The following is an 18,771-nucleotide window of genomic DNA, read 5'->3' on the forward strand; positions in this document are numbered from 1 at the left end:
TTATGTAAGTCGAACAAAATAGAGAGAAAAAATAACGTGATAGCATATACGAATGTGCAAATGTACAACAATAAAAAATACTACAAAGATACATTTTTTTTCTCAAAATACAATTGATATAACATAGATAGAAAAAAAGTTATGCAGAACATACAAACGATGAAAAAAAGAAAATTAAAGCACGCACATGATCCTTTAGTGTGTGTGTGATGGGGATAAAAGGGTCGGGTAAGGAAAGTCAGGACAGAGCTATGTTTGGGGCAGAAGTCGGTGCGAGCGCGGGCTCTAGCCTTGAATCTTGCGCAGGATCTCGGTGGAGACCGGCGGGTGGAAGTTGATGGTGTGGTGCCTCAGGCCCTGCGAGGTCTTGTAGCTCTTGCCGCAGCGACACTTAAAGGGCTTCCTCACACGGATCTGCGTGCGGTGACCATTCTTGGCGTGGTACTTGATACCGTTCACATTCTGACGAGACAGGGAAGAGAGGATACATTACAAGTGGAGAAGAGTAACAAGCACCCTTTTTACACAAGACCGTGTTTGATACGCAGTATTGAACGCGACCGGTGTGCGACCATGGATGTATAAAAAGCAACTGGATACAGCGTTGGAGACAGAGCACCGTTCATTCCTTTAAAGGTCGCTCATGAAGCCAAAAAAAAGAAAATAACTATCATTTTACAACATTTAGGACCAAATTATTTAAAGGGCTATTTAATTAAGTGGTCATACTAGGGAGTTACAGACAGCTTTTTTCAAATGCAAATCTGTGGAAAAATACTTTTTTCCCCCCACAGACTTACATTGGGAAAGCCTCTGGGAAAAAGTATTTTTGGGCCCAATGGTATCACAAGACAAACCCGGAAGTTGTAATTCCACGGTTTTGCCACTATGTAAAACTGGCCTCAAAGCCCGGTGCTCTTGCTGGGGGCTTGTGTGCAACACTTTCATACCAGACTGCGATCCCAGGCTAATTTCTTATTGAAATAAATAGCTACTGGCAGTAGCCTAAGTTAATTCAAAATGTTTACAGTGGAAAACATACCACAGTACAATGATCATTACCCTGCCCTTCAACTTGTGCCGTGGCAGTTGCTAATCTTCTTAATTACTACTCATTACTGATAACTTTATAACAATTCTACAGTTACATTAAAGTGTTGTTATTACTGAAACTCCTATTTACCATTTTAAATCAGACCTGCTCAAAAATCTGTTCGCATACTGGGATGATATCTGGTTGAAAAACACATGTGGACTCATTATGATCAATACTAAATGTGACTTCATCCCACGTCACTGTTATGGTCTGTAAAGGTACAAGCTGAATGAGTTTTTTGTTACCAGCCGTAATAAAATTGAACCAAACCAAATATACCATGATACATTTATCACTGATTCCAATCTGGCATTCTTGATTTACAATGTGTTTTTTTCAAAAATTATGTCCAGACATGTGATACTTAGACAAAAGCTCCAGTGTAGACATCATTAGAAACAACTAAACCTCGTGTCCCATGGCAGTGGCGGGCTGTACCTTGTATCTCTTCTTGCAGCCGGGGACGGGGCAGGCGAACGGCTTCTCCTCTCCCCCATTCATGCACATGGAGCTGAGGATGGACTCAGAGCTGATGGCGCTTTCTGTGGTCCACGACTCATCGCTGTCCGACTCCTCATAGTCTACCTCCTCCTCATCATACTCACTGCCTGGAGGCACGATGGAGACACGCAGAACAAAAAAAAAGCTAGTCATCCCAGATGAAATTGATCATAATGGGGTTATGCCCCAAAATACATCATGCCTAGGGAATTTACCAAACAGAAATGATTTATGACTTTTTCTTAATACCGCTCTCTATATTCTGCTGCTTTCTGTAATGCATGAGCAGCCCACATGCCACTGAAAGCACTGTTCAGACAAAACAGCAGTGGTGTGTGTGTGTGTGTGTGTGTGCTTCTGTGTACGCCTGTGAGTCAAGACGCAGGGTTTGGCACTGTTAAAGAGATCATTAAGTGGGAGTGATCCCCATTGCTCAGCCTGGAAAAAGTACATTTTCCACTCGCATGGTAACACACACACACACACACACACACACACACACACACACACACACACACACACACACACACACACACACACACACACACACACACACACACACACACATAAAGGCTCACTGACCCCCCACCATCTCACAGGAAATGCTGCACCTCAGCATGAGGAAATGGATGGCACCCTGGCACATGTCGAAAGAGGGGGTGTGTGTGTGTGTGTGTGTGTGTGTGTGTGTGTGTGTGTGTGTGTGTGTGTGTGTGTGTGTGTGTAGCCATGCTGGTGTATAAGCCCAGACCTAACACAACGTTTGGAACCATTTGGGCTGGAATTGGACATCTGCTTCTGGGCTGTCCAACACACGGCCCCATGCGAACACACAGCGTGACAGCTGCTATGTAATTAGCAGAGTGTTGACTGGTCTGCTCACTGCAGGAGCCCCCTAACCCAACACACACACACACACACACACACACAGCAGTAGACAGTGGTTGGGCTTTGAGCCTCTTCTGGTTTCCATTTTCTTCTGGATTCAAACATTTGAGGAAAAATAGCCAGTTTGCATGACTGAATACACCTTTTTTTCTGCAGTAGCCAGGTTACAGAATACACTGCATTGTATTTAGCTGCCTGCATTTGATGAATGGGCTCCTGATGGCGTAAAACATAACGTGTGCTTTTTTCTGTTCGTAGAGTTGATTTACACTATTCCGTTTAAACAGCTCCAGTCACTCCACAAGTACAATCGGTCAAACAGACATTTCGACAAACACACCTGTCGTACCTGTAGGTGTGCTACTCCGGAAGGAGGAGGAGGGAGTGATGGGGGGTGTGACGGGAGGCGTCAGGTTACCGCTGGTGTGTCGAGGAGGCGTGGCCGTGCTATTCCTGGACACTCCGCCAGTGAGGGACAGGGACAGTTTGGGCGTGGCCTTCTTCTTCATGGTCTCCTGCTCCCGGCGCGCTGCATCCGTCATGAACCTGATTGCACCCAACGGTGGCGAAGAGGGAGAGGTGTCATCAGTAAATCGCATGACACGGTTAAGTCCCTGAATCTCATATAATTTACCAACGTGTCAACTTGATTTCCTTATTAATGGAGGCAATGCAGGTGAACTTACTGAAACGCAACACTTAATTCAAAGGAAATATAACTATTTTAAGTCACCCAAATGTTTCCCTTGTATTATCATTCATAACTTGTAGAATTCTGGTGAATTACAACTTGGGTCCTAATTTCTTTGGCCATCGTTTTTGTCAGTTATGATGACTATGCTGAGAAAACTCCATCGATGGTGATTAACTAGATTTATACTTTAATAAAGCAGATATACTTTTTTTTAATACTTCTGTTTTTACTTTCTAACGTTCTATAGGGTTATTTGTTGCTATATTAGAAGAATTTAAGGTGTCATCTAATTATGGCTGTTCTGTGCCCTGGTGCCATGAGAGGAAGGTCTCAGACATAATTGAGCTGCAGTATGAGCAGTCCCTTCAAATATACAGTTGTCACAACATTGTACAGTAAACACGGGTGACATTTACAACCTCGCCACTTGAACAATTACCACAGAAAACAAACCTAACTCTCTCTGTTTTACCGTTATCTTTCTCAACGCTGCGTCTTGGGAGTGATTTAACGGTGCAAGTGGGACGTGACACATCGGTTCACCACACAAAAACACACTCATGCAGTAATCCTGAAAGGCAGCCTTTGGCGGTGCCGTTTACAGCACGGGGATTTAGGAGTGATTGTCTTGTGTGGTTTTCTCTGCTGGTCTGTGGATGAGTCACTGCTGTGTCTATGGGAAGGCATCATTCATTTGAGCTGCTCTCTCCGCAAGACACATGTACGCACACTCACACACACACAGACTTTCACTGGTGGAGCAATGCTGCCCTCTGTAGACACCTTTGCGTCTGTCTGTGTGTGTGTGTGTGTCTGTGTATGTCTGTGTCTGTGTCTGTGTGTGTGTGTGTGTGTCTGTGTCTGTGTCTGTGTGTGTACCTGTTGATGTAGCTTAGGGCCAGATAAGTGGGCTGCTGTTGCTCCTGCTTCTCCAGGACCCGCGGATCTGTGTCTGAGAGAGAGAAAGAGAGGGAGACATTCAGATTAATCACTGCTCTCTCTGGAGGGAAAATGTTGCGTGAATACTCTTAGTATGTAGCTGACTCATACATCTATTCTTCCTGCCAGACTGGCTGATAGATTGCAGGATGTTTCTCACACTGCATTCTCTGTATTAGTCCATAATATGCGAGAGCCTGCAGATACATTTCAGATACTTGTGGCACATTATTGCGCCAGGCTGTCTGTAATTTACTACGAATGCCTTTCCCAAAGTGACCAAAGGCTGATTAATCGTTGCCGGAGTCTAAATGTGGCAAAGAAGAAATTTGTCCGAGAGTGAAAAAGCGACTTAGAAGCTGTGATGAATGTACACAGTGTACTACTCAAACACACACACACGCACACACACGCACACACACACACGCACACACACACACACACACACACACACACACACACACACACACACACACACACACACACACACACACACACACACACACACACACTTTTTCCAGTTGACTTGCTAGGTCAGTAACACTACAGTAGGCAACTTCCACTGCCTGAGGGAAGCAGCGTTAACTTCAAAGCCCCACCTCCCACCCCCTGGAAAACAGGAGCAAGTGTGCATGAAAACCCTGCGGGTGGGTGCATCTGCAAAGTACCAGTGCCATCAAGTGTTCAACGTCGGAACATTCAGACGGGACCACACTAAAAAGTAGGTTTTAGCCATGGCATACATGGCTGTGCCTGTGTAAGTGTATGTGCATGTAGGCATAATTGCCGCTTTATATGTAATGGTTAGCAGATGTATTGCAATTCAGATCCAAGAACTGGATCATCACTGTGCAACAATTAACAACACACTCCTGGACGCGCCTTCCAACTAATCACATGTGCGTGCGTGTGTTTGCGTGTTGGCCTTCTTAGCCCTTTAGTTTCAGGCTTTCACACCTCATAATTAAAAGAGAATGCAGACTTCCCACCGTGCAGGAAAACACCAAGGAGACCAGCAAACACAAAAACAACCTAGGAAAAAATGAACACTACCACTGCTGCAGCGTACAGCAGAATCTCTTACATTTGAGTTTATGTAAAAGCATTGAAGAGGCTAGGTGAGGAAAAAAGATAGCAAGGGTATGCATCCATAAATACACACGCAAACATAAATCTGAGGTGGTCCTCAGAGGTGGTCTTCAACAGTCTTTTATAGCAGAGCCTTTATAATCCTACCTGCTGCTCAGATGTAGAGACCAGAGCTCTCTGAGCATGCATTCGCACACACACACACACACACACACACACAGACACACACACACACACACACACACACACACACACACACACACACACACACACACACACACACGGCTGAGTCAGGAAACATGACAATGAGAGCTAGCTGCATCTTAAAGTCTTAAAACCACTAAGTTTGCATATTCTTGTGGCTCATCTACGCATTTATGTTCAATGTTGTAAGGAAATTCGTTCCTTGGCTGAAACTATCAAAAAATAACCTCCGAAATGTATCACCTGACTGTAATGTGGCCCTCAAGACCAGGAAATTAAAAAGTGGCGTTTTCACATTTCACTCTTTCAGTCCCTATTCCAACAATATTTCATGAGAAATCATGCTGGAGCCACTAAATTATTGGCATTGCTCCTTAATAAATCACTTCTATGATTGGTTATCAAAAACATGTTGTTGATAGATGTTCTGTAGAGCAACTAATTGATTAATCAACTAGTCTTTTAAGTATTGTAAATAAGAACCATCCATCTGCAATGATGAACCAGTCGTCCAACATGGAAGGATATATTCAGAATAGCCGTGAACACTGGAACAGGCAGCTAAATTTGCCATTTAGGCAAACGTTTGACAGCCAGGTATAAAAGAACAACTCTGGATGTACAAGAAGCTCCGGTCTTTGCTTTAAGATGAGGTAAGTGTGTGCATGTGTGTGTAGAGAAGGGGGAGGAGGGCAGGGTGTTGGTGGAAATGGAGTAAGCCAGGTGCACACACACGAGAGAGAGAGAGAGAGAGAGAGAGATGCAGTAAATGTTCACCGGCTTTATGACTTCCGCTCACCTAGCAGGACAGGAAGCTAACACGCTGCTAATCCTGCCACTGGAGCAGGAGGGGACCTGCACATACACACTCACACATATATTTAGACACAGACACACAACTAAATGAAGAGACATGGTCAATGATTTCATTCGGAGGTTTTATATTGAACTGACAAGGTGCATCGCCTGCTCTTTGCGTTTTCCTTCTGCATGTGTGTGTGTGTTTCAGTGCATGTCTGAGACATTTTCAGAGTCTCCAGGGTCTATAAATATCTCCCTAATTCGCATTCCTGTCATTAAAAGCAGCAACCAATCAACTGCAGCTCCACTCATCTCAACACAGGCATCCATCTCTCACCGGCGGTACACTGCTGCCCCCTGCTGAATACCCACTGTGTGCATGTGTCCACATGCATGTGCACATAGGTCTGCGCGTGTGTCTTTCCATGTGTGTATGTGTTGAAACCAGGCCAAGAATGCATGGCTTGTTTTGCAGGCTGCTAATTAAGCCACAGAGAGCATTTTAACGTGTTTCTAGAGCAGCAGGCAACCGGATGGAGGGAGCGCAGAGGAGAGGAGGAGGAGAAGGGGGGATATGGGTGGGGGAAAAGGCAAACTTCTCTGTAATTACACTTCCCAGTGCTTGGCGGGGCGCTCGGGCCCTGCGACTTCCGAAAGGCAATCTGTGTGACTGTGTGTATGCGGATGTATGTGGAGCGTGAAAAGAGAGGGCCTGCAGTTTCCAGTTTAGGATGCCGATCCACTAATTGCTCCGCTACACCCTGACAGGTCATTTAGCAAGTACATTGAAACACTCTCTCTCACATGCACAAAAACACGCCCCTTCCCGTCTCACACCTCTGAAAGAGGGCAAACAATCTGGCAGGGGCTATATGTTTTACATCATCATCATATCAATAAGGGTATTTTCTGATACTGATTCATATCAAACAATATGGTAAATGTATGATCAATCAATCAATCAGCATCAATTAGTCGACAGATAATATATCAGCAAACATTTGTTATTATCAATTTAAGATTTCATAGTTTTAGCTCCTCAGCATCGTTGTTAACTGAATATGTTGTGGTTTTGGACTGTTGGTTGGACAAAACAAGACATCTGAAGGCATCACCATGGACTTTAGGGTTTTGTGATGGCCGTTCAGTATTCTGTGACTTTTCATAGACGGAATAAATCATCGGTTCATTATTCATATAATCACTAGGTCAATGATCAAGAATTAGAGTTAGTTGCTGAAAAGTGAAGCCTATGCAGAGGTGCCTTAAACTTGCATTATGTATATTAGCCAGCAGGGGGCGACTATTTATTGTCATGTCAATATAGTGTACAATAAGACAATAACAATCACGGTCATGTCCATATATTGTACAATAAGTTGATTACATAAAAAGGATTGAAGCCTCATTCATATATTGGACAATATAGTAATTATTGTGACAGACCTTTGACTAACAGTCCAAAACTATACGACAAAGAAACGCAGAGGGTCTTCACAACTTTTGGAATTTTCCATGAGAAACTATTTAATAATTATAAAATCTGTTATAGATAAAAACAAATGTTGATCAGCTTGTGTATTTATCAACTAATCATCCAGCTCTGAAGATTACACCACAAAATGATTTCATCTTAAAGTTAATTATTGCTCAGATTGACTGGAAACATCAAAGAAACGAATGCAAAGACAGATTCTGGTAATTCACATAATACCTCCTCCGCTATGCAATTATGTCATTATTTGAAGAAGAAAAAACAGGGAAGGGGTTTTTCTGCCCGTTAATGAAAAACAAGTATAAACTGCTTCACCGTATTGCGTTTACATTCGCCTTTTCTTTGAGCCAAGGAAAACCGCCAAACTTGGCCGGTGGGCTGAATGATTACATATTTAAAAGTTACTGTAGGTCCATTATCTGCACGTTTTAGCAGAGGCTGCTATTACAGAACAACGCTGACCTGACTCATCTTGTCAAGTCACACCTCAGTCTTTGATTCCAGCTATGAAGCCAAGTCCAAGTGAACAGAATTAAGTTAATTCGGTCTTAACAAAGCTGAGATGTTTAGCATTTCCCTGTGCTCGTCCCCTTATTTTTCCTCCCTTAACCTTCTCTTTCAAATCTCTTTTCCCCACTGTTAATCTCTTTCTCCCTCCCCCTCTTTCCCAGCTCCTATTTGTTGAGGTAAGAGGCAGGTATGTGCCTGTGCAGGTGGGAACACGGCACAATACTGCACACAGGCAGATGAGCCTGACATCATTGCATTCCTCAGACCTTACCTAGAGTCACCTCACAAAGCCTGAGCCACAAAGACAACAACCACACAAAACACCTAACCCACTTCCTCTTGCATTCAGCTGTAATCTAAACAGTGCTGGTATGTTATTGGAAGGCTGCTATCCTTTCTTCTGGGATGAGGTCAGCACTGAAGACCCACACATTACCTCATTTTCTCACGGAAAAGATCACGACAGGCTCATCTGGTTTGTTTGCTGCCAGCTATTGTGTGCTGTGCTAGAGGAGGCACAAGTCCAAATAAGATACAAGTTGAGATCATTGACATACAGGCAAGAACACAAAATGTTACTCATTTTTGGGGGAAATGTAGCACATAGGATCTACAACCACAAGAGGGCAGCACAGTCTACGAATAATGAACCATGTGTTTCTAGCAGAGGACTACAGACTTCTGGACCCTGACTTTGAGACCCACTGACTCACTTTTACAGCTGTTTACATCTGATAGCACAAGCCTGTTGTCACCTCTGGATTATCTGATTAGTTGTGAGTGACGTCTTTTTCATAGTCTCTTTGCACACAGCAGGATCGACCACGAGCGAGGCAATCTGTTATCTGCAAAGCTTCAAACAGCTTATCTGAAGTCTCACGTGAAGGAGCTAGGGGGATCAAATTAGCTTATCTTTTCATTGATTGTTGATCACACACACTGCTGCACCATTTCAAAACCTAGAAGGGAAGTCACGGCTAAACGCCCCTACCCCCTCTCACCTCAATCCCTTCCATCTGTCACACTTATCACTGAGGTAACTGATCTGCGAGTGGTATTGATTTGACTGTGTGTGATCTTGATGCTGCCGATGACCGGCCGCGGTACAAATCGGCAGAGGGGGAACTCATTAATCCAAGCTATCTAACTGGTAAACTGCCATTCCGCTCGCTTGACGGCTGGGGTCAAAGTTCAAGCTAAGAGCCAGATGGGGCATACATCAGTGAGGCATGGCTCTGTGACCGAAAGGACGATATCTGCTCCTGCATTTCTGTCATAATGTCCTTTGATTTGTTTGGGGTCTAGATATATATGTAAAAAATAAATAAATCAAATGGTCATTCTGAGCACTGGCTTTGGTAAATTTGCAAGTGGTCTACGGAGCATATGGTCAAATGAAGAAGGGTCCAAAACAGCATCACCCACGCTCACTTTCTCCTCACTCACAGCACAGTCACACGAAACTTGACCCCTTTTTTTTCCTCCACACATCAGTCCTGCCACGCATGTGATGTGACAACATCACACGCCGGGTGTCCTCACCACAGCTAGCGGCTGGGCAGCGCTCTTTGTTAGTGAGACAGCAGGTGTGCAATAACTCAGCCAGCATACTGCCCCCAACCCCTTTGGAGACGGCCAGTTGCCATGGAGACTGGCTCAATGAAGCATCCATTTTACCCCCTCGCCCCACCACCTCACCCTCTTCAAACAGCCTCCAGAGGATGGATACACACCACAAATAATGATTAGAGTACATCAACTTCGTGACAGATTAGTGTTTTTTTTGGTTCACAGCTCCACCAAATTCTTATACACTGTAATTTGCAATGGTGGATTATAAATTAATCCTGTGTTTAAACAGAAAGCATTCGAACTGTGCCGCAAAAAGTGTCAAATATTTAACAAGAATGACATTGCATGGTACTAATTAGACTACATTTGAATGACTTTCCCGTTTAGATAATGTAAATAGCAAAAGGGAGCAATAACTCGTAAAAAAAAACTAAGCAACACTTATGACTTGTAAGAACATTGTATTTACTGCACCTGCATCTAAGAGAGGTACAGTAACTATTCAACAGTGTGATTCAAATATATTCATTGTGTTTTTCTTGAGGCCACATTTGTCGCATTCATTGATGGAGAAAAATACAAGTTAAGAAATGTATCAATCATCACCAATAGACAATTATGTGTATACTGAAGCACTACCTGTGTCTTTGTTACCTAGGAATACCTTAAATAATTTGCAGTAATGTCATACTATTCCAAACTAAGGTGTATGATAGTGAGTCTATACAAGGTGACAATAATCAGAGGGTTTACCATCAGATGAAAATCTATTACATAGGGGTGCAACAAGTTGACGCTCGTTGAACGTGCAAGACAATATATGCAATTTCCTTGCACGTATTTCGCAAAGGGGGGGGGGGCGGTGTCAATGGCAATTAAGTGGCGCAAGCACTATGCAAAAAGGTGATGCCTCGACGCGTAAAGACACCCCGAGGTGACCAAAGCGACAGGCGGCATCGAGCCGCACCGCGTCAGGCCTGCAAACGTAAACACACACGAGACTTCTCAGCGGCGCTAGCTGTGAAACCGCTGCCTGGTCGGAATGCTAGTTGCACCTATGAGACCTCCGCGGCCCTCGGAGCCGAGCCACCGCTGCAAGAGGTGACTCGGCACGGCGAATGCAGACATACATCAAGCCGGTTCACTTTATTTCGCGGAGAAGCGGTGTTTTGCCCCAAAAATAGAGACTTGAAGTCTCGTGTCGCTGAATAACTCGCGCTCCGACGAGCCTAGAGCGAGCCGCAAGGAATAGCGGAACGCACGCCTATTTGCTGTGCAGCTACCTAGCCAGGCAGCTAGCTAACGCCAGCTAGCAGCTCCGTCTCCTCCTCCCCCCCACACACACCCTCCGGCCTGACTCACCGATGTGATTGTCCTCGATGTGGACGATGAGCTCGGCGAGAGTCTCGAACGGGAGACCGCAGCCCCCGAACCTGCAGGAATTGGAGAAGAAAGAAGCGGCGGCGATGCCCGTCATATTGTCGGCGCTGGTGCATTCACCGGGCGGAGAGGTGGTGGGTACCGGGGAGGAGGGGGGGAGGAGACCGGGAGAGCCGGGGAGGTGAGCGAGGAGGTTGAGATTTTCGGGGTGGGAGCGCCGCAGAGCGCGGAGCAGACACCGGTCGGCCAGACAGGACAGCGGCGAACGCAACTGGGAGGCAGGCGGGACGGTGGGGGTGGGGATGGGGGGCGGAGGGGGATGGGCTACGTCACGACCTGCCTACCTGTTGGGATGTGTGCCCCCGGAGCCACCGTGTCATTCATATTAGAAATTATTTTATTAGTCCCGCAGTGGAGAAATCTGCAGGATTCTACAGGAGCAAACGGGTGAAGTTCACACAAGAGAGATAGTAAAATAAAAATAAAAAACAAGGAATATAGATAAACAGTAAAACAGTAATACAAATCAGTAAAGAATGCACAATGACAATATTATATATACAGACTGACAGAATATAATGTATTTATATTGCACAGTGAAGGTGATTAAATAGGCTATTGATGACGTCAAACGCGCTGAAATAAATCAAAGTTAAATTTTAGAACATTTACACATGCGTTGTCGAACACATCATTATGCACAAATGTTGGCCTTGGTTAGTATATATTTTGGTTACAGCTCACATATACATTAATTGTAAATGCCCCAATAATGTTTATGTAAAAAATAGATAACAATGAATGCTTATTTGATCGAAATGGCTTAGCTGATTAACAATAGAGGGTCATATATATATATACATATATATATATATATATATATATATATATATATATATATATATATATATATATATATATGTGTGTGTGTGTGTGTGTGTGTGTGTGTGTGTGTGTGTGTGTGTGTGTGTGTGTATTACACTGCACAGTTTTAACTATAGTGACATATTGCCTTTCACAATGCAGACTTTTAAAACATCATCAGAATGGCCTCCAAATATTTAAAGATTTGAGTCACTGATGGAACGCTGTACACAGAGAAATTAAGTAGTCATCCAAAAGATACATGAAAGAGTAAATTGAATATAACATGAATTCATTTGATATATTATATTCCTTGCAGTTGGCCAAATTAAACATGTAAGTACAATGTCTAAATATCTGTTAAATTAACTGTAAACCACCTGTAGCAGGTAAGTTACTGTACATTTGTCCCAAAGGTGATGCTTAACTTGAGCACCACCCTGTAAAAAAAACCACTCAAATAAGAGTCTCATTAGGATCGTATAGAGCCTGCCAATAAAAAGGCCTGGGGAAGGAACCAAACTGCTGACTAGAGTCACCTCGTGGCAACATCATAGTCCCAACATAACAACTGGTTATGATACGGACATGCGCTGACAATCTAAATTCTTGTCTTTATTTTCATCATGGTGAATTGCTGGCCTACATATTTAACCATTCACATTCACTTCCAGTAATGTGTTCAGAAAAAAGGTCTTGTGCCAAAATTCCTTGTCGATGTATTTTATGCCTCAGGTAATCCCTTTGAATTGTGATTATTTTACATGTTTATAAAATATGACCAAAAGTTATATCATTGTTGGTATAATTTTATATAATCATTGATTATATTTCATCATTGTTGCAAAGTCACCCAACTCTGGGTGTTAAAGTATAACTGCACACGTTGGTTCATGTCAATATTTAAGATATAGCAGGTGCATTCAACAACAGCATCCATCACATCCATAACATTTCAGGATTAATGTTGCCCTGTAATGGCTCAGTGGTGAGGAGATAACTTTGTAATGTGTGTGTGGCTCCCAGAGAGAGGAGAATGTTATTCAATCACAGATGTTAGCTAACCAGGGCCGGCTGGCCTGTGTTGGACCTGTTAATCGAGCGTTAACATGGTCTGTCATAAACCACTGGCCTGTGACTTCAAGCAAACAACCAGAAGACATGAGAGCCCACTCACTTTTTTTTTTTGACTGCCCTCTATACCCAACCTTTTGAAACACATACGCATACATACAAAAACATGAAATAAACTCATATTCACAGCTGCAAAGCAGTGCTAACCATTCCAAACACATACATTCACACAAAACAACATGAGATCACCTGCATCCACAGATGTACAGTATAGAAATCCAGTGACTTCATCAGCCTCACACAGATGTTCTCTCTTACACACAAGCACGTAGACACACACTCAACACAAACACATTCATTACACACACGGTGTATCAGAGCTTTGAAAGTGACGCAGTTCCCAACACCATTACGTAAATGAGAAGTGCTAGCATGTGTTGTGAAATGCAAGAGAGAATGGGACAGACTCAAAGTGAGTTTATGGTGCATGACATCATCTGATCTGAGGCCTGTGGGTGGCGCACAATGCAAAGTAGTCTGCTCTTGAGTGGATCTGCATGTGTGAGGGCAGAGTTGGATGTAAATTGAACTCCAACAAACACATTACAAAATCAGATGACTGTAACTTGTATACATGTATCTGTTTCCTGTTACTTTTTTTAAAGTCTCACATTAGTCTGCGCTTCACTGATAGAAATAGCCAGAAACCACCATGTATCAAATCAAAAACAGCTTAACAGCTGATGGCTGATTGGCAGATGTGTGATCTAGCTACAGTGAGGGTAATGCAACATGGGGTTTGAGGTCAGTACGTTTGTTTGACCTTTGACCTGAATGGCTATATTCTTACAGACAGTGTGACATCAGGCTCTGAGCAGGCAGCCGTCTAAAGCTCCCAGTCTGGCTGTTAAAGCCATGCTGAGGTGAATAGGATGCCAGATGATAATGGCTGGTATAACCACTGAGTTATGGTGGTAGTTGTAATCTCAGTGGCGTTGTATGCTCCAGGGCACCAGCCAGAGACTTCCTGGCTGCCGTCATACACTTTTTAGTGTGACTGTGCACTCTTCACGGGCACGTAAAACATCCCATATCTTCACTGAAAACAAAGCTCAGTGATTCACATCCACACAGGGGGAAGAGCACGAAACACAGAGTGACATCATCACAACTTCCTGTTTCTTCTTGTTGCCGTGGCTGCCCTGATTTGCATACTTTAGGCGATTGGTGGATGATGAGTCAGTAGGGTTTGGTCCCGTTTTGCTCTTCAACCACAACAAAACCATATCCCTCTGTTCAGCTTCAGCTTGGCTGTACCACCGGAAAGCCTGACCAAACATGGCAGAGATATGGCTTCGCTCAATGGTGAGGTTAATGACAAAAGTCCCTCCTGTTAATTTGTATGAACCATGGTATTTTATGGCATCATATAAAGGATTTTGATCAAATTACAAACAGTGAGCATGTATGTATAGAAACACAATTGAATTCAGTGTAACTTAAGTGAAAACCATTAAAAGGCAACATCAATCTGAATACTTCCAATCTCATATCTCTTTCATCTTTATCAAAACTGCCAACCCATACATCATATGAAAGGTATTCCTTTTGTAAAAAAAAACTCAGTGACTATCAATCTTTTGTTCCTGTTTAAAATATGTGTCCCCTACACAAACTTATGGCAGAATGGGGTGTTTGCTCTGTTCATGACGTATGACATCATATTGAACACACAATGGCTACCAGTGTGTGTAGTGACTGTGGATGTATTGATGGTGACAAGAAACCCAGTCTATCAGAATGTCTTACATTTTTATCAATAACGCTCATTGCTAAAACTAAATCTCTTCCCTCTTTTCGTCACTACGGTAGGCTGTACTGTATCATGCAATAATAACTTGATCTTACAGTAGCAATCCCACATGGTTGTAATAATACCCTTGGAGAAGGTTTACAATATTTTATGAATATTGTAGTATGTATATATATATATATATATATATATATATATATATATATATATATATATATATAATATGCATATAATATGTAGGCCTATATATATATATATATATATATATATATATATATATATATATATATATATATATATATATATATATATATTACATGTGTATTATATTAATTTGGTTTGTCACTCCCTTGTTGGTTGTCTGACTTACTTTAGATATGTTAAATACATTTGTGTGTAATTATAAACGTTTTTATTATTCTCAGACCTTGATCTCATTGTGACCACCTCGTAAATAGTTAGTGTAGAGAGGCAATACAACTATTTTGGTAATCAGAGATTAAAACTAGGGGCCACTGAACTCATTTAGCATCATTTATATACATTTAAAATTATAGTATTACAAATAAGACGATTATTATTATTCATAATAGTATTATTATTCTGCTAGCATTACTTGTAGAAGCATATGCAATGAGCCTATTAGCACAGTCATTAGGCTAATATATTAATCATATTCTATTTGGGGTCAGTGCGAGACAAAGCATTGCCTAATTTCTCCTCACATCAAGACTGTTAGGTCATAATAATAGTGTGGTTCTTAAATAAATAGAAGCCATAACCATCGGAAAAGTAAAAAAAAACATGGGGGCTATTGCTCATTTTGACGCATTAACTCAATGCAGACGCTGGGACGTCCCATTTCAGAAAGACTGAAAGTGGGGTGAGAGAGAGAGACTGGGTCTCATCCGCCCACCCAGTCTGCCCCGTGTCCCGTCACGTTGCCGTCGGCGTGTGTGTGACTCTTGGTTGTCCACCACCACCATGCTGCTGGCCCCGTCCGTCCCCCTGCCGACCGGTGTCTTAACCCCGCCCCTACTCCCCCCCCCTCAATCCCTCTCTCCGTACGGGACCGCAATGATTTAGAACTTCAGGAATCCCACGTGACGTCACCGGGAGAATGATGTAATGCTTCTGTAAATAGAAAGTATTGTAATCTCGCTCCAGTCCAACGTGGTTCCTCTCTGGAGCGCCGCTTGTCCCTCTCGACTTGTAGGTAAGCCTCCGCAATTTACTTTTCATTCACAAAACTTTAAACTCCACAGCGAGCGCTCGCCTGACGCTGACACGGACTGCTGGATTTATCTTTAATCGTCGATTTTCTTTTCTGTTTCTTTTTTTTTTTTTTTACGCGACTGGAAAGTTAAGAGGGAAGTTTTTTGGCTAGCTGTCCCCGGTGAAGTCTCATCCCCAAGCGGACGAGGTTGAGCGCGAGTGTCTATTTGGGGGGTGTGACAGCACTCTCCTTACAGCTGTGCCGGGCTTGTTTATGAGTCGAGCAGGTTGCGTTTATGGAACCGTAGGAAAAGGAAATACACCGGCATGTTCTTGAGACGCACACGGGCACTGACCGGCCGGCTGCCGGACCGTTTGCTGGTCAGAACCGCCGCCTACTTTGAGCTGAATGAGCTCCAAGTCGGGGGCAACCGGTTCGATGTTATTGACATGCATCCATCAAACATGGCAACTTTGAGAAGTTGGAGGTAAAGTTGGCTCATTTTCTAAAGCGGGATATTGTAGATGATTCAAAAGCAGGTGGTTTTAAAAGTTGTGAAGTGCATTATGTCATCCATCACAAGTGTAGAGCAAGAGGAGGAAGCGGGAAAAAAGGTCTTATGATTCATTTGCCCTAAAGATAAACCAAGTAAAACAAATTTAAATCAACACAGAAACATTAATCCGTTTAAATTGGCAACGCGTTGTCCGATCTGTTGTGGGATTTGTGTACTAAGGATGATGTCATTCTGCATCGATGTAATCGCTCTGACAGAAGGTTTTGCTGAAAATGTGCTGAGTCTGCTCTTCTTGTACAAGTGCCGCTGAAAGGAGGACAAAGAAGTAAAAAGGGTTGGAGATAATTGTGCTTATCATGTCTCGCCCATCTACGTATGTGTCTCACATTATGGAGCCTAATATCGTTGCTCCAAGACACTGTTGAAATGCAGTCATAAAACCTGCAAAACTGTGAAAGCTTCTATCTTTTTCAACTGATTTTGTAAATGACCTCGCTACAATTGTGTTGTTGCGGACACCTGTTTGTTAATTCCATATTGTAATACACAAGCAAACACACATACACACACACACACACACCTATGAAGTCATCTCTACTCGCAGGGGTTGGAAAATGGGGGCTGAGGCAGGTTCAAACCTGTCAGGAGTAGGCCTACAGTGCAGCCCTCCCTCTGCCTCCTCCCACCCTCATTCCTTTTCTCTTCCATTCATTGTGTCCCCCTCTCTCTCTCTCTCTCTCTCTCTCTCTCTCTCTCTCTCTCTCTCTCTCTCTCTTTCTCTGCCATTTGCCCTTTCCATTCCTCTCTCCATCTCCATCACCCTAGTGTCACTCTCCAACCCCCCAAGCCTCTCTCCCCCAATACACACACACACACACACACACACACACACACACACACACACACACACACACACACACACACACACACACACACACACACACACACTTTCCATTTCTTATGGAAGCATGTACTTTTGCGCTCTTTCTCTTCTCTCACTCTTTCCCATAACATCAGGGCCCACTTTACTGTCTTCTCAGCGCTTTCTGCTCAGGCGAACCCAAGGTTTGCTCGAGGGGAAAGCGTGTGTGTACCTGTGAATAGGTGTCCCACGCACATCTCGCCGCCGCCATCAGCCCATTAACATTTCTCGATCCTTCTTTCTCCTCCCAGCAGTTATTAGTAAACATGCACCATAGGAGGATGAAACGTCTAGCGAGGGTCACACTGTCGACCTCATGACAAAGTGTGTGAATCTTGTTTGGTGACACACAGCCCAGAGGAATGCCAGAGGCCAGGGAGTTGAAGACTTCTTCCTTTGCTCTCAGTGGAAAATGAGGGGTCAGCAGTAGTCGTACTTCAAATAAGTCTTCAGTGGAGATATCGAGCCTGTCATGGGGGGTAACCCCATAACAGGCTCAATATCTCCACTGAAGACCTGTATGGGTCAAGCCTAGCGCTGCATGTGGGTTTATCATTGTGCTCTATTCTGTGTTTGTGTTGTTGTTTTTTTTACTCGATGATGACTTTTTTGTTATGCATGGTAAACATGTATCCTGTCATCACACTCATATAATTAACTGAAGCCCAGATGAAAGCTTAATTGCACTAAACTAAGCACTTCACGACATAATAACCATGAAAAGTAAAGATAGTGGTGCCGTAAGGCTTTGATTTCCTTCTGCTGTGTACGTGTTATTAGTCATGAGTAATGAATAGTCAGGAAAATCACAAGCAGATTGTATTTATTACAGTACTCGTCCTAATAAGAAGGACTACCTGCCCTATACAGCAATGCTGTTGCTTTCCTGCTGGCACCAAAGGGATCATTTTCCACGAGATAATGTTGTGTTTGGGTGAAACATTCGTCATCTGTGGCGTACACCTCATTACACAACGCTTCCACAATAAAGACGTGATAATGGGAGGAGAACTGCATCATACAAATTCAGTGTGTGATTTATCTCAGGGCACTCTCTCTCTCTTTGTGATTACAAATAACACCCTAAGCTGCAAATCCTCATACAGCACCTTTGATCCGAGAGGTAGACAGTAATGTTGAGGATGCAGGTTTAATTGTTCTTCTTGCTTCTTCTGTTTCTTAGGCTTGTATATGAC

At 43.2% G+C, this 18,771-nt stretch overlaps 1 protein-coding gene across 1 annotated transcript; it reads right to left on the reverse strand.

The window, feature by feature from the left end:
* Positions 1–285: 285 nt before the first annotated feature.
* LOC306748968 (juxtaposed with another zinc finger protein 1-like) lies at positions 286–11,266 on the reverse strand (the record flags this gene model as incomplete). Its single annotated transcript, XM_079232204.1, has 5 exons — positions 286–462; positions 1,535–1,704; positions 2,835–3,031; positions 4,059–4,131; positions 11,152–11,266. 5 exons carry the CDS (start codon positions 11,264–11,266, stop codon positions 286–288), a joined length of 732 nt encoding a protein of 243 aa, XP_079088330.1.
* Positions 11,267–18,771: the final 7,505 nt, after the last annotated feature.

This window comes from Taurulus bubalis (genome assembly GCF_910589615.1).
Source record: "Taurulus bubalis genome assembly, chromosome: 16".
NCBI lineage: Eukaryota > Metazoa > Chordata > Actinopteri > Perciformes > Cottidae > Taurulus > Taurulus bubalis.